At 42.2% G+C, this 17,425-nt stretch overlaps 1 protein-coding gene across 1 annotated transcript in view; it reads left to right on the top strand.

The window, feature by feature from the left end:
• The first annotated feature begins 8,166 nt into the window (after nt 1-8,166).
• The window catches only part of LOC115200384 (secreted frizzled-related protein 1), a 33,045-nt gene continuing 23,786 nt past the window's right edge, over nt 8,167-17,425 (top strand). Inside the window, exon 1 of the mRNA XM_029763412.1 lies at nt 8,167-8,945. Within this exon, the coding sequence (XP_029619272.1) occupies nt 8,420-8,945 (526 nt within the window). The 5' untranslated portion in view covers nt 8,167-8,419. The remainder of the gene's footprint in view (nt 8,946-17,425) is intronic.

Here is a 17,425-nt window from a genome sequence, read left to right as displayed (position 1 = left end):
TTGCTTCTTCTTCTCTTTTGGGGTCAAGTTGATTCAGATCCAAGAACAGAGAATGATGCTTGTTGGCTTCGTCTGCATGCTCTTTTTGTATCTCGTGGCTGTAACGTTAGGGTGTAATTGACTTTCACTTCCTCTCCAGCTCCAGGGCAGCAGGGTCATTCGAGTAGGCTTGATTAGCGCAAAGACACACCTTGCCCAGAAGGCCAGCCCAAAGGCTCAGGGCTCAACCCAGTTCATTTTGTTCAAAATAAAAACACTACACAAGAAGTGCTATACGGAACTTGACAAAAAAAACATGTTTTTTTTTTGGTGTTTCATTACTTTTTTGCAGATTTCCTCATGGTTCTATTTAAGGTCAGGTTCTCAGAATATTAACAAGAATTGAAGCTTTCTGCCAATATCAGATATGTCTATGTGCTGGGAACTTTTCTTGTTACTTACAACCTCATGCTAACTGCATTAGCCTATGTTAGTTCAGCAGTCTCGTGGAAGGGACACCGATCCCAAAGAACTTAAATAAAATCCACCTGTGTGCAATCTAAGTGTCACATGATCTGTCACAGGATCTCAGTATATATATATACACCTGTTCTGAAAGGCCCCAGAGTCTGCAACACCACTAAGCAAGGGGCACCACCAAGCAAGCGGCACCATGAAGACCGAGGAGCTCTCCAAACAGGTCAGGGACAAAGTTGTGGAGAAGTACAGATCAGGGTTGGGTTATAAAATATATCTAAAATGTTGAACATCCCACGGAGCACCATTAAATCCATTATAAATTTTTTTGAAAGAATATGGCACCACAACAAATCTGCCAAGAGAGGGCCGCCCACCAAAACTCACAGACCAGGCAAGGAGGGCATTAATCAGAGAGGCAACAAAGCGACCAAAGATAACCCCGAAGGAGCTGCAAAGCTCCACAGCATAGAACCACTTTAAACCGCACACTCCGCAGAGCTGGGCTTTACGGAAGAGTGGCAAGAAAAAAGCCATTGCTTAAAGAAAAAAATAAGCAAGCACATTTGGTGTTCACCAAAAGGCATGTTGGAGACTACCCAAAAATATGGAAGAAGGTATTCTGGTCAGATGAGACAAAAATTTAGCTTTTTGGCCATCAAGGAAAATGCTATGTCTGGTGCAAACCCAACACCTCTCATCACCTTCCCTGTAGCTCAGTTGGTAGCGCATGGTGTTTGCAATGCCATGGTTGAGGGTTCGATTCCCACGGAGGACCAGCACAGGAAAAAAAAATGTATGAAATGTATGCATTCACTACTGTATGTCGCTCTGGATAAGAGCATCTGCTAAATGACTAAAATGTAATTGTAAATCACCCCGAGAACAACATCCCCACAGTGAAGCATGGTGGTGGCAGCATCATGCTGTGGGGATGTTTTTCATCGGCAGGGACTGGGAAACTGGTCAGAGTTGAAGGAATGATGGATGGCACTAAATACGGGAAAATTCTTGAGGGAAACCTGTTTCAGTCTTCCAGAGATTTGAGACTGTATACATGAATATTATCAGCTTGAAAAACTCTGGAACGTCCGAGGGGGAGAGAAAAATCTAAATGTTTTGGCACAGCAACCACAAGTGCTTTTTGTCAGGTAGCACGTAAAGCAAAACCAAATGCTAAAATGTGTCATACATAATGCATTATTCCGGCTGTATTTTGAAAGATCTACATTTTGAAAACTTGATTGCTGACATGCAAAATATTATAGGACTGTATCAACAATGGACTAACAAAACAAATACCAAAACATAGTTTTGGGGTGGAATTATCCCTTAACGCTGGGAGACTGTAGCCCTCTCTCATGTCTTACTTTAGAGAGTCAAGTGTTGTCTCTGTCACAGTTGACAACATTTGTGGGTTGTGCTCATGGGCATTGAGTAGAGTCTGAGATAGTTAAGCTAACGTTACTGCTTAATACCTGCATTGTGGATATTTGACTTATCATAAGACGGAGAACAGCCTCTTGATAAGACTCTTTGCATGACATTAGAATAAACAAAGATTAACAGCTGGAGGTCCATGCTGATGGTCCATTAATGTTAAAGTAAGGCTATTGTAGGAGTAATGATGAAGATCCTTATCAAATTATGCATATCTTCTCGCTAAGAAAACAAAACCATTTATTCTTACCGCAAACAGGATTGACACATAGGAAGCTGGCCCATTGTGAAAGGTCAATTAGGGGGTAAAATGCAGATTGGATCCCTATCTTTACAATGATAAGCTTGTAAAGATAAATAGAACTTTTAACTTGGTAGAAGTGAATAGAACTGAAACAGATCACAATCCTATCAAAATATGCATTGACATTTTTTTAAATGTCTGTTTGTGCAGAAGTAGAGGAATACTGAAAACCCCACACGTTGCCATTGTATTTCCATTCTGCTGCTACTTAAAGGGTTTTGATCGCCAAATCAAAGCACATGTTTCTGTTATACCTTGAGGGAATTTCACAAGACAGTAAGGTAGCATGGCAGCGCGGCCGGCCTGTGATGGCTTGTCTGGATGCGTTGCCCTGTCCATGACTAATGCAGGTGATTTGAGATTTTTGATTGGATACAAAAAAAGGCTGCTCCAGTTACTCAAGGTTACAGAAGCTTCTGTTCTCCTGAAGATTGGGGCCAAAATACCTCTCACATAACTCCAGGATTACTGCTCAGCAGGGGAGAGCGCACTGCTTATCTGGCCCACATTGTGTAGAGATTGCCTGGCCACAACATACAGTATCAGGGCTATCCCAGCTAGCACATGTGGTTCCTAGGAAGTTGTGGGAATGTATGTTTTTGGTTTCCCATTGGTTCTGGGAACGAAGCCATACGTTTCCTGACCGCAAAAACTTTTCTTTACATTCTGAGAACAGAAGTGAACATTTTACGTGCTCTGGGAACTGAATTTTTTGGGGTTCTGAGAACATTTTACTATGGTTCCCTGAAAGTTTACCTGGGAGGTTGTAATTATGTTCTCAGAACATTTTTTTATCTAGGCAAGTCAGTTAAAAACAAACTCTTATTTACAATGACAGTGGGTTAACTGCCTTGTTCAGGGGCAGAACAACAGACTTTTACCTTGTCAGCTCAGGGATTCAATCTAGCAACCTTTCGGTTACTGGCCCAACACTCTAACCACTAGGCTACCTGCCACCCATGAAATGCAAGGGTAAAATAAATGTAAAGGTTATTTGAATTTGAGGTTTTAGAATTTCTTCCTTAAAATTTTAAAACTTTATTTAAATAAGACTAGCATAGGGTAACTGTTTTGAACTGCATGCACAGATAGGACAAATGGAAACCACTTTTATTTTTTATTGTGGCACATCATCGGTGAGATTCTAACTTGCGATTTACTGTATTCGATACATGTAATTAGCTCAATGCACCACCAGGATGGAGCTAGCATGCCATGTTTTCTTAACTCATACAAAGCTGTTCATTTTAGTCTATTCAAACAGACCCCATTTCAAAGGAAACAAGCACTCATTAAGATCAGGTGTGGCCAATTAGTGGGCATGGCCAACACACCTGAACACACCTAATAAGATAGACAATGGAGAGAGTGTTGTTGAAGATGAGAATGGAATGTATGTTTTAAAATAACATTCTTAGAACGTTACTAACGTATGGTGATGAAGGCAGATGAATGGCACGACGATGGGCCTCGGGATCACGTCACGGTATCTCTGTGCATTCAAATTGCCATCGTTAAAATGCAATTGTGTTCGTTTTCCATAGCTTATGCCTACCCATACCATAACACCACCACCACCACCAAGGGGCACTCTGTTCACAACGTTGACATCAGCAAACCGCTCGGCCCCCACAATGCCATACACTTGGTCTGCGCTTGTGAGGTCGGTTGGACGTACTGCCAAATTCTCTAAAACAACATTGGAAGTGGCTTATCGTAGAAAGTTAGCATTCAATTATTTGGCCACAGATATTGTGGACATTCTTGCAGTCAGCATGCCAATTGCAAGCTCCCTCAAAACTTGAGACATCTGTGGCATTGTGTTGTGTAATGAAACTGCACATTTAGAGAGCCCTTTTATTGTCCACAGCACAAGGTGCACCTATGTAATGATCCTGCTGTTTAATCAGCTTCTTGATATGCCACACCTGTCAGGTAGATGGATTATCTTGGCTAAGGAGAAATGATCACTAACAGGGATGTAAACAAATTTGTGCTCAATATTTTAGAGAAATCATATTTTTGTGTGTATTAAACATTTCTGGTATCTTTTATTTCAGCTCAATAAACATATATTTTTGTTCAGTGTACATACAACTTGTCACACTTACTAAGACATTATGGCCTAGAGGAGATCTGGTGTTTAGCTAAGTCACTAATGACTGATGTTTGGCAACATATATGTTAGCTCTGCTCTATCAAAATGGGGATACTATGCATGAACATGTACTGTATGTGAGATTATGTAGTTAAACACTGTTGAATTGAGATGGATGATTGTTAAAGATCTAATGGCAAACAAATTTTTCTTGGGCCCTGAAAGTTCAAATATTTAGTCTCTCTATTGTTAAAACATATGCAACCCCAATCTAAGTGCTCCTTTTCAAGTTCATACAACATGAATATGAATCAGTCTAGCTTTCTAGCTTAGCAATGTGTTGATAACAATGACTTCCACTGGAGAACTAGGCCTATAGTATATTGAATATCCTTTTCTTCTTTGTCAAAAACCAGCATATCTACATTGCAAATGACTGTTGTGGTGTGCCGTAAAATAAGATTGCAAGCCACTTCACAGATGTAATGTCTACTTCTATAATAAAAAAATATACATACAGTACCAGTCAAAAGTTTGCACACACCTACTCGTTCAACGGTTTTTCTTTATTTGTACTAATTTCTACATTGTAGAATAATAGGGATGATATTTAAACTATGAAATAACACATATGGAATCATGCAGTAACCAAAAAAGTGTTAAACAAATCAAAATATATTTTATATTTGGCAAAAGGTAGCCACCCTTTGCCTTAATGACAGCTTTGCACACTCTTGGCATTCTCTCAACCAGCTTCATGAGGTAGTCACCTGGAATGCATTTCAAATAACAGGTGTGCCTTGTTAAAAGTTAATTTGTGGAATTTCTTTCCTTCTTAATGCGTTTGAGCCAATCAGTTTTGTTGTGACAAGGTAGGGGTGGTATACAGAAGATAGCCCTATTTGGTAAAAGTCCAAGTCCACATTATGGAAATACTAGCTCAAATAAGCAAAGAGAAACGACAGTCCATCATTACTTTCATGAAGGTCAGTCAATGTGAAATATTTCAAGAAGCTTCTTCAAGTGCAGTCGCAAAAACGATCAAGCGCTATGATGAAACTGGCTCACATGAGGACTGCCACAGGAAAGGAAGACCCAGAGTTACCTATGCTGCAGAGGATACGTTCATTAGAGTTACCAGCCTCCGAAATTGCAGCCAAAATAAATGCTTCACAGATTTCAAGTAACAGACACATCTCAACATCAACTGTTCAGAGGAGACTGCGTGAATCAGGCCTTCATGGACAAATTGCAGCAAAGAAACCACTACTAAAGGGTACCAATAAGAAGAAAAGACTTGCATGGGCCAAGAAACACAAGCAATGGACATTAGACTGGTGGAAATCTGTCCTTTGGTCTGATGAGTCCAAATTTGAGATGTTTGGTTCCAACTGCCATGTCTTTGTGAGACGCAGAGTAAGTGAATGGATGATCTCTGCATTTGTGGTTCCCACCGTGAAGCATGGGGGAGGAGGTGTGATGGTGTGGGGGTGCTTTGCTGGTGATACTGTCAGTGTTTTATTTAGAATTCAAGGCACACCTAACCAGCATGACTACCACAGCATTCTGCAGCGATACGCCATCCCATCTGGTTTGCACTTAGTGGGAATTTATTTTGTTTTTCAACAGGACAATAACCCAACACACCTCCAGGCTGTGTAAGGGCTATTTGACCAAGAAGGAGAGTGATGGAGCACTGCATCAGATATCCTGACCACAACCCAATTGAGATGGTTCGGGATGAGTTGGACCGCAGAGTGAAGGAAAAGCAGCCAACAAGTGCTCAGCATATGTGGGAACTCCTTCAAGACTGTTGGAAAAGCATTCCAGGTGAAGCTAGTTGAGAGAATGCCAAGAGTGTGCAAAGCTGTCATCAAGGCAAAGGGTGGCTATGGTTACTACATGATGGGTATTTCACAGTTTTGATGTCTTCACTATTATTCTACAATGTAGAAAATAGTAAAAATAAAGAAAAACCCTTGCATGAGAAGGTGTGCCCAAACGTTTGCCTGGTACTGTATGTTTAGACTCAACATGGTATCATTAGAAATTGTCCAGACTCTGACGTCCAATGTCACATAAGCTGACATATTGGTCTATAGTAATTTTGTGTTTAGTCTTGGCTGTACTCTGAACTGGTTTTAGGTTGCTGCTATCTAGCTCCTTGTATGTGGTACATCCCAGTCACAGACTGTTTTCAGCTGCTGGCTTCACAGTTAGGCACATTATTCCTGACAGACATGGTAGGAATCCCAAATGGTACCCTATTCCCTACATATTGCACTTCCTTTAACTAGAGATTTACAGGTCCTGGACAAAAGTAGTATACGTTTTATAGGGAATAGGGTGCCATTTGGGATTGCAGCCAAGGAATTCAGTTTTCTCATTCATCTGAGTGAAGCCAGGTCTAGAGATGAGAGAAGAAAATACATTTTTAAAAACTCCCCTCACCTCCACCCCAGTCTTAAATACTTGGAGTTTGTTTTAGCCATCCCAACTGTGTGCAAACTGTAGTTAGGTGCCTGAACCTCATTAAGCTGTCTATGTAGCAGCACTGCTAAACAGACATAGTGTCAGCATAACCCTTATTACATCCCAGTTTATTGGAAATGTACAATCTCTAAAATACTTTTGTAAACCTTCCTATCATATGGCCATGGCACTGGCAGTTCTACGATGATCCTGTAGATTGTAATTGCGTTATAAATTAAAAAGTACATGTCACCTAAAGTAACCACATGTGGCTATAGTTGTAGACAATATTCTGCTCACATGGCAAAAAAATAACAATATGTTCTCCAGGAATGACTTTTAAAAGACCTGTTTACATGGTATGACTGAGAAACAATGTATATTAGATCACATTAAATGTACAACATTATATATTTGGTATGGCAAAATGGTATAGCATAAAACATCCCTTCTCTTATTTTATAATGTAGCCTATAATGAGGCAATGAAGACCATGTCCTCTGTGATGTCAAATCTAGTTGCATTTTTATTTTATTTTAAAGCTCACAGTATTTCTTCTAAAAGTAAAGATCAAGGCTTATTTAATGTTTAGGCTACAGGGACCACCTTTGTCTGCTTTGTTTTCTAATGTGGAGTGTTTAATTGGGTTATGTCATTAACAAGACAATGGCATGGAAATGAATGCACATTTAAATTGGTAGATTATCCACCTCTTGTCTTAGTCCTGTCTAACCTGGGAAAACTGTTAAGACTTGGAGTGACATGCAGATGGGCACTTTTACTTTAACAAAATCGAATTACATCTAAGTAGCCTAGACTGAAATAACAATGTATATTTAATTTAACAGTATTATCTGTTCTTCACGTCAGGACAATATGACTGTCATTTACATTTAGAATGCGTGACGTTATGTATCTTTAAACACTATTGGTCTGAACTCATTTTGTCTTCAGATATATTTAACATAGTTAAAACTTTAACTTAAAACTTTTGAAAGTTTTTCGCCTAGTTCCTTATATTTCTTGAGCATACTGTATTTCTGCATATTGACGTTGGAACTAAATACGGTTTCTTGTCAAATATAATTATCCAAATAACTGTCCAAAATCATTTTTAAAAATGTAGGCTACTGTGCGTAATGGCTGTCAATTGATTGCGCGCGTCCCAAACGGACCAACTATTAAATCATTTTTTTGTTTGGTGTCAAGGCAAGGTCTTTGTTTTGACAAAGGCAGAGAAAGGCTAATGAAGGGGGTAGGGAAAGTTGAGCCGTGTTCTACGCAGTGGGTAATTAAGCACTTTGATTGACATGTGAGTGCCAAAAGGCGCAGACGATTTCGGATTGGCCGAAGCACACTTCACAATTTCCTCTTGTTTCCAAGCTACTCCAGGCAGTTATCTTTACAGGCGGTTGTGTGAGTCAGTCGCAGCAGAAGGGAACGGAACAGCGGGGGTGCAACAAGAGGAGGCAGGAGTGGAGTTATACTGAAACCTGAAACTTTCGATTCAGAGAACATTTATCCACTGGACTCTTGAAGCTTTTCTCCATTTATTTTTTCTCTTGTAGCGGGTCTGTTCTATTCTATACTGAAAGCTCCAGTGAGCTGCATTTTACTTTTATCCTGTAGACTCTCCTCTGTTGTGAAAAATGAGGTCCATTGAACCTTTGTGCCGTTGGAGAATCATCCCTCTGGCTTTGACCATGGCAGTGGTGTCTATGAGCAGAGCCTCTGAGTATGAATACCTGAGCTGGAAATCGGACTTGTACAATGGTGGCCGCAGCTATGGCAAGCCTCCTCAGTGTGTGGATATCCCAGAGGACCTGAGATTGTGCCACAATGTGGGCTACAACCAGATGCTGCTGCCTAACCTACTGGAGCATGAGACTATGGCTGAGGTGAAGCAGCAGGCGGGCAGCTGGGTGCCCCTGGTGCATAAGAGCTGCCACCCGGGTACCCAGGTGTTCCTCTGCTCCCTGTTTGCCCCAGTGTGCCTGGAGCGCCCCATATACCCCTGCCGCTGGCTGTGTGAGGCTGTACGGGATGGCTGCACCCCTATCATGGAGTCCTTCGGCTTCCCCTGGCCTGAGATGCTCACCTGTGACAAGTTTCCCCAGGATGACGTGTGCATTGCCATGACTGCACCCAATGCCACTGAAGCTACCAAGCCCACAGGTAAGGCTATACCTACTTACCTACCTACCTACCTACCTACCTACCTTCCTACCTACCTACCAGCAGGCATCATGCCAGTCATCATATCTATCTATCTGTCATCATATCTATCTATCTATCTATCTATCTATCTATCTATCTATCTATCTATCTATCTATCTATCTATCTATCTATCTATCTATCTATCTATCTATCTATCTATCTATCTATCTATAAAATTCCTATGTGATTTATAAGATCTCTCAGCCTGGTACCAGATCTGAAACTGAGCCATTGCTTGGCATAATGCTTAAATAACTGAGGTGTTGGCTAGGAGTTTGTACGCTGTATTGTTCAATTGACATTACATTCTTCACTTGGAAGCAGTTTTTAATTATGATTTTTGATATTTGATAATAATCTGTAATAATCATTATCAAATATCTGGATTGGGGAACACAAACTAATGTGAACACCATATTATGCTATAGGGCAGGCTCAACATATTATGCTATAGGGCAGGCTCAACATATTATGCTATAGGGCAGGCTCAACATATTATGCTATAGGGCAGGCTCAACATATTATGCTATAGGGCAGGCTCAACATATTATGCTATAGGGCAGGCTCAACATATTATGCTATAGGGCAGGCTCAACATATTATGCTATAGGGCAGGCTCAACATATTATGCTATAGGGCAGGCTATACAGAGCTGCAGTACTTGACTGAGATAACACTCAGTCACTGCTTTGACATAGTGTGAGAATCAACACCCATGCAGTTCTACAGGCAGCAGAATGTTGTTTCAGGGGTTAAAATCTGTTTGTTGATCTCAAACCTCATGCAAATGACCATTGCCAACTTTTGGGATCATTTTTCCCATGACTGCTTAGATTATTTCTCGATTAGATTATCTCAAAGAATATAAGAGTGAGAAAGTAAAGCATTTATTTAGTTAGTTCATAGCAATATACGCTTCTCTGTCTTTACCAAGAGATAACCTCTCTTTCGAGCAAATGTTAAGTTGCTCGCTATTGACAAACAAGTTATATTGTAATACTCCTTAACAGATGGTAGCAATTTATTTCAAGGTGTTTGTTGAATACTGGGAGTCCAGCCAAATAACTAATACATCTATTAATGACCATTTTGTATTGACCTCTCAACTACTGACCTCTTCCTTTAGAACCCCCAAGAAAGTTGCATAGGGCATTTCCACGGTAACAGAGTGAGTGATGCTGAGACTCCAATTTTTCACTTTATAATGTATGTTAAACAAAAACCAATGATTGCAAAGTTAAACAAACCTAGGGACTACTTTTAACAATTTCCACAGAACATTTTACAAAAACACATTTATGGCCTAAACTCACCAAAGGTGTGTGTCATTTATTTTAGAATGCATTGTTTTGAGTTGTAATGACCCACCCGGGCAGGCAGACGATTGGTTTTCTGCTTTGTTGTCTCGCTCAATTCCAATTAAAACAATAAACAGAATGTCATTATTAACTTATCTAAGGGTTAAGGCTTTACCATACTGTACATGCTACAGTGCCTTGCAAAAGTATTCATCCCCTTGGCGTTTTTCCTATTTTGTTGCATTACAACCTGTAATTTAAATTTACTTTTTATTTGGATTGCAAGTAATGGACATACACAAAATAGTCCAAATTGGTGACGTGAAATGAAAAAAATAACTTGTTTCAAAAAATTCTAAAACATAAAAAGCGGAAAAGTGGTGCTTGCGTTTGTATTCACCCCCTTTGCTATGAAGCCCCTAAATAAGATCTGGTGCACCCAATTACCTTCAGAAGTCAGATAATTAGTTAGATTGCACACAGGTGGATTTAAGTGTCACATGATCTGTCACATGATCTCAGTGTATATATACACCTTTCTGAAAGACCCCAGAGTCTGCAACACCACTAAGCAAGGGGCACCACCAAGCAAGCGGCACCATGAAGACCAAGGAGCTCTCCAAACAGGTCAAGGACAAAGTTGTGGTGAAGTACATGGGTTATAAAAAAATATCAGAAACTTTGAACATCCCACGGAGCACCATTAAATCCATTATAAAAAAATTGAAAGAATATGGCACCATAACAAACCTGCCAAGAGAGGACCGCCAACCAAAACTCACAGACCAGGCAAGCTGCAAAGCTCCACAGCAGAGATTGGAGTATCTGTCCATATGACCAATTTAAGCCGTACACTCCACAGAGCTGGGCTTCACCGAAGAGTGGCCAGAAAAAAGCCATGGCTTGAAGAAAAAAATAAGCAAACGCATTTTGTTTTCACCAAAAGGCATGTGGGAGACTCCCCAAACATATGGAAGAAGGTCAGATGAGACTAAAATTTTACTTTTTGGCCATCAAGGAAAACGCTATGTCTGGTGCAAACCCAACACCTCTCATCACCCCGAGAACACCATGCCCACAGTGAAGCATGGTGGTGGCAGCATCATGCTGTGGGGATGTTTTTCATCGGCAGGGACTGGGAAACTGGTCAGAATTGAAGGAATGATGGATAGAGCTAAATACAGGGAAATTCTTGAGGGAAACCTGTTTCAGTCTTCCAGAGATTTGAGACTGGAACGAAGGTTCACCTTCCAGCAGAACAATGACCCTAAGCATACTGCTAAAGCAACACTCAAGTGGTTTTAAGGGGAAACATTTAAATGTCTTGGAATGGCCTAGTCAAAGCCCAGACCTCAATCCAATTGAGAATCTGTGGTATGACTTTAAGATTGCTCTACACCAGCGAAACCCATCCAACTTGAAGGAGCTGGAGCAGTTTTGCCTTGAAGAATGGGCAAAAATTCCAGTGGCTAGATGTGCCAAGCTTATAGAGACATACCCCAAGAGACTTGCAGCTGTAATTGCTGCAAAAGGTGACTCTACAAAGTATTGACTTTGGGGGGTGAATAGTTATGCACGCTCAAGTGTTCTAGTTTTTTGTCTTATTTCTTGTTTGTTTTCACAACAAAACATATTTTGCATCTTCAAAGACATGTTGTGAATCAAACAATACAACCTCCCCAAAAATCTATTTTATTTACAGGTTGTAAGGCAACAAAATAGGAAAAATGCCAAGGGTTACTTACTTTCGCAAGCCACTGTAAATTAGACCAAATCATTCACTTATGGAAACACAACATCACTATAAACAAAGATGATTGGAGATATGGACTATCCATACAGTCACTGCTCTGCCTGTCCCGTCCATTTCCACCGCCTCGCTCTGTTTGCTCTGCCCGCCCGCTTCTGGTCAAGAGCAGTGCAGATGCAAAGCTTGGTAACAGAAAACAGTTTGTGCTTTTTGTGCCGTCATTCTGTTACCAAGTTCTTCAAATAAATTCAGTAGAAATTATTAAAAGTAGTCCTTCTGCATATAGTTGTATGGTTTGTTTAACTTTGCAATCATTGGTTTTTGTTTGACATACATTTTAAAGTGAAGAATCGGAGTCTCGGTATCACGTTGTTAATGTGGAATTACCCTATAGCTTAATTTGAAGAGCAGGTACAGTGGTATTTGTAAGAGTGAATACCAGAGGGACAACGATGAGGAGAGATAAAAAAATTAAAAAACAGGCCATGTCAATTTCGCTAATGTAATAAACGGTGTTTCAAGGCTACAGTGAACTCCAAAAGACCTCAGGCCCGTGCTGCCTTTCTGTCTAGGGCTCTGGTCAAAAGTAGTGCACTATAAAGGGAAATGAGTGCCATTTGGGATGCAGCTTCAGTTTCTGGACTGAGTTATGGTCAAAATGACAAAAATGACCTAACAGCTTGGTAGTAACAATGGGGGAGGAGGTGTGAACAAACAAAACAAAAATCAAAAAGTACAAAAGAAATCAATGCTGCAAAAGGCCTTTCACAATGAAAGGACAAGTTTTGTCTAAAATTCTTGTTCCTGCCATGGGTTGTAGTAGTTTATTGCCATACCAGTGTCCCTGGCAGGAATTAGTAGAATGTCTCTTGGAGCGAGTTGGAAAGTCTGCTCTGCTCTTTAACTAGAGGTGTCCCAGAGAAGGGGAAGTACAACCACCTCATCCAGATTTGCTCATAAATTAAAAGGGGCTTTCCATCATCAACCTCCTTACGTTTTGATCTACATTGTGTAACATATGCATGCTGCAAAACAGTGTTAGCTTAGTGTTCAAACATTTCCTCCCTTCTGAACAGAATTGATATTGTGACTGGTGACTTAACAGTCCAGCACCCGATGAAGCGGTCTTTCTCACTCCTTGGTGCTGCAGTTACACAGCACTTACTGTATATCTGAGGTAGTCCCTCCGTTACTGGGACGTGTTGGGTTGAGGGGGGCCAACATGGTGGTGTTTGTGGAACCAACACGGTGGTGTGTGTGCTGTTTGGGCAGTAGCCCAGCAGCCTGAGAAAAGTCTACTGTTGGAGCTTTGGGACCACACAGAGATCCATAATGTGTGCCACAAAGGCTCTTGTCAAAAGTAGTGCACTACATATGGAATAAGGTGCCATTTGGAACGCATGCCCTTACGTTGACGACTTTTTGCAAATCCAATTCATTTTCCACGTTCATTCAACGTCATCATTGATTTTTTTTGTCTTGAAATGATGTGGAAACAACATTGATTCAACCAGGTTTTGCCCAGTGGTCATGTATTTTGAGAAAGTTATTTAAATAGCCTCTCCACTGCTGCTGAACATGTATGAAGCAAGCAGTAATTGATTTAAAGTAGAAACAAGATGAAATAGAAAATAGTGACTCTCTGACTCTGTAAACAGTGCCTGTTTTCACAAGCTCTTTCCACCTGGGTGTAACTTTCACAAGGTTTTGTCAAACACACATCATGGACAACTAGCAATCACAACAAAACAGGTTAAGTGTGTGTTAATATGTATTGATTTATATTTCACCATCTGTTCATTTGTTCAGAATTTAGAAGTTAAACCTTGCAGCCTTCCAAATGTTGTTTGAGAAAGAACAGAAAAGTTATTATCAGAAAATTCATGAACGTCACTTGACAAAGACACTATCCATAGTTGTTACACTATACAGTCACAATCGTTCATTGTTTTAAATCAGAATGTCAAAATATTCTAAACATTTCATGTGTAACTTGGCTCCTGTAACTGAAAATGTATATTGAACCCCGAGTGGAAGATTTTCCAGCTTCATTCAGTCATCTCTCCATCTGCACAATCAATGCATACAGTGGCAAGAAAAAGTATGTGAACCCTTTGGAAATACCTGGATTTCTGCATAAATTGGTCATAAAATTTGATCTGATCTTCACCTAGGTCACAACAATAGACAAACACAGTCTGCTTAAATTAATAACACACAAACAATGATATGTTTTCATGTCTTTATTGAACACACCATGTAAACATTCACAGTGCAGGGTCGAAAAAGTACATGAACCCTTGGATTTAATAACTGGTTGACCCTCCTTTGGCGGCAATAACCTCAACCAAACGTTTTCTGTAGTTGCGGATCAGGCCTTCACAATGGTCAGGAGGAATTTTGGACCATTCCTCCTTTACAAAACTGTTTCAGTTCAGCAATATTCTTAGAATGTCTGGTGTGAACTGCTCTCTTGAGGTCATGCCACAGCATCTCAATTGGGTTGAGGTCAGGACTCTGACTGGGCCACTCCAGAAGGCATATTTTCTTCTGTTGATTTACTTCTGTGTTTTGGGTCGTTGTCCTGTTGCATCACCCAACTTCTGATGAGCTTCAATTGGCGGACAGAAAGCCTAACATTCTCTTGAATTTTTTTTTGATAAACTTGGGAATTCATTTTTCCGTCGATGATAGGGCCTGGACAGCTTGCTGAGGCAGCAAAGCAGCCCCAAACCATGATGCCCCCTCCACCATACTTTACAGTTGGAATGAGGTTTTGATGGTGGTGTGCTGTGCCTTTTTTTCTCCACACATAGTGTGTTACTTCCAAACAACTCAACTGTAGTTTAATCTGTCCACAGAATATTTTGCCAGTTGCACTGTGGAACATCCAGGTGCACTTTTGCAAACTTCAGATGTGTAGCAATGTTTTTGTTTCATGGGAGGGTCCCATGAACACCATTCTTGTTTAGTGTTTTACGTATCGTAGACTCGTCAACAGAGATGTTAGGATGTTCAAGAGATTTCTGTAAGTCTTTAGCTGACACTAGGATTCTTCTTAACCTCATTGAGCATTCTGCGCTGTGCTCTTGCAGTCATCGTTGCAGGACAGCCACTCCTAGGGAGAATAGCAACAGTGCTGAGCTTTCTCCATTTATAGACAATTTATCTTACCGTGGACTGATGAACATCAAGGCTTTTAGATATACTTTTGTAACCCTTTCCAGTTTTATGCAGGTCAACAATACTTAATCTTAGGTCTTCTGAGACTTATTTTGTTCGAGACATGGTTCACATCAGGCAATACTTCATGTGAATAGCAAACTCAAATTTTGTGAGTTTTTTTTTTTATAGGGAAAGGCAGCTCTAACCAACATCTCCAACCTCGTCTCATTGATTCGAACTCCAGGTTAGCTGGCTCCTGATGTCAGGTGGTCTATGTGTAGCTAGCTGGTGTATAGGAGTCAGGCGCAGGACAGCAGATAAGAGTAAATAAATGTATTTTACTCAACATATAATAAATGCAATACAAAAACAGAACCCACAGTAACGGACCGACCTACATAGAAACAATCACTCACAAACAAACATGGGGGAACAGAGGGTTAAATAATGAACAGGTAATTGGGGGATTGAAACCAGGTGTGTAAGACAAAGACAAAACATATGGAAAAGTGGATCGGCGATGGCTAGAAGGCTGGTGACGTTGACCGCTGAACGCCGTCCGAACAAGGAGAGGGACCGACTTCGGCGGAGGTCATGACAGTACCCCCCCCTTGACTCGCTGCTCCAGCAGCACGCTGACACTGACCTCGGGGACGACCCGGAGCATGAGGCGCAGGGCCATCCGGATGGAGACGGTGGAAATCCCGTAGCAACGAAGGGTCCAGGATGTCCTCCACCGGCACCCAGCGTCTCTCCTCCGGACCGTACCCCTCCCACTCCACGAGGTACTGAAGGCCCCTCACACGACGCCTCGAGTCCAGGATGGCTCGAACAGCATACGCCGGGGCCCCCTCGATGTCCAGAGGGGGCGGAGGAACCTTCCGCACCTCAGCTTCCTGGAGTGGACCAGCCAACACTGGCCTGAGGAGAGACACATGGAACGAGGGATTAATGCGATAATCTGGGGGAAGCTGTAACCTGTAGTTTACCTCGTTCAGTCTCCTCAGGACTTTAAATGGCCCCACAAACCGCGGACCCAGCTTCCGGAAAGGCAGGCGGCGGGGCAGGTTTCGGGTCAAGAGCCAGACCCGGTCCCCCGGTGGGAACACCGGGGCCTCACTGCGGTGGCGGTCGGCGCTCGCCTTCTGCCGCCTCACGGCCCATTGCAGGTGCACATGGGCGGCGTCTCCACGCCTTCAGAGCCTTGACAACAGCCAACAGCTCCCGGTCCCCCACATCATAGTTTCACTCTGCCGGGCTGAGCCTCTTCGAAAAGAAAGCTCAGGGGCGGAGCTTTGGTGGCGTGCCCGAGCGCTGAGAGAGCACGGCTCCTATCCCAGCCTCGGACGCGTCCACCTCCACTATGAACGCCAAATAGGGCTCCGGATGAGCCAGCACGGGAGCCGAGGTAAACAGAGCCTTCAGGTGACCAAAAGCCCGGTCCGCCTCAGCCGACCAGTTCAGCCGCACCGGTCCCCCCTTCAGCAGTGAGGTAATGGGAGCTGCTACTTGACCAAAACCCCAGATAAACCTCCGGTAGTAGTTGGCAAACCCTAGAAACCGCTGCACTTCCTTTACCGTGGTGGGAGTCGGCCAATTACGCACGGCTGAAATGCGGTCATTCTCCATCTCCACCCCTGACGTGGAAATGCGGTACCCTAGGAAGGAGACGGACTGTTGAAAGAACAGACATTTCTCAGCCTTGATGTACAGGTCATGCTCCAACAGTCGACCAAGCACCCTGCGCACCAGGGACACATGCTCGGCACGTGTAGCGGAGTATATCAGAATGTTGTCGATATACACCACTACACCCTCCCCCTGCAGGTCCCGGAAAATCTCGTCCACAAAGGCCTGGAAGACTGATGGAGCATTCATCAACCCGTACGGCATGACGAGGTACTCATAGTGCCCTGAGGTGGTACTAAATGCCGTCTTCCACTCGTCCCCCTCTCGGATACGCACCAGGTTGTAAACGCTCCTGAGATCCAATTTTGTGAAGAAGCGCGCCCCGTGCATTGACTCGATCGCACTGGCGATGAGAGGTAGCGGGTAGCTGTACCTCACAGGGATCTGATTGATACCTCGATAGTCAATACACTGGCGCAGACCCATATCCTTCTTCTTCACAAAAAATAAACTTGAGGAGGCAGGTGAAGTGGAGGGCCGAATGTATCCCTGCCTCAGGGATTCGGAGACATATGTTTCCATTGCCACCGTCTCC

This window comes from Salmo trutta, chromosome 9 (assembly GCF_901001165.1).
Source record: "Salmo trutta chromosome 9, fSalTru1.1, whole genome shotgun sequence".
In the NCBI taxonomy this organism is placed as follows: Eukaryota; Metazoa; Chordata; class Actinopteri; order Salmoniformes; family Salmonidae; genus Salmo; species Salmo trutta.
The sequence above is the reverse complement of the archived record's forward strand: the minus strand, read 5'-3'. Positions and strand labels throughout refer to the sequence as shown.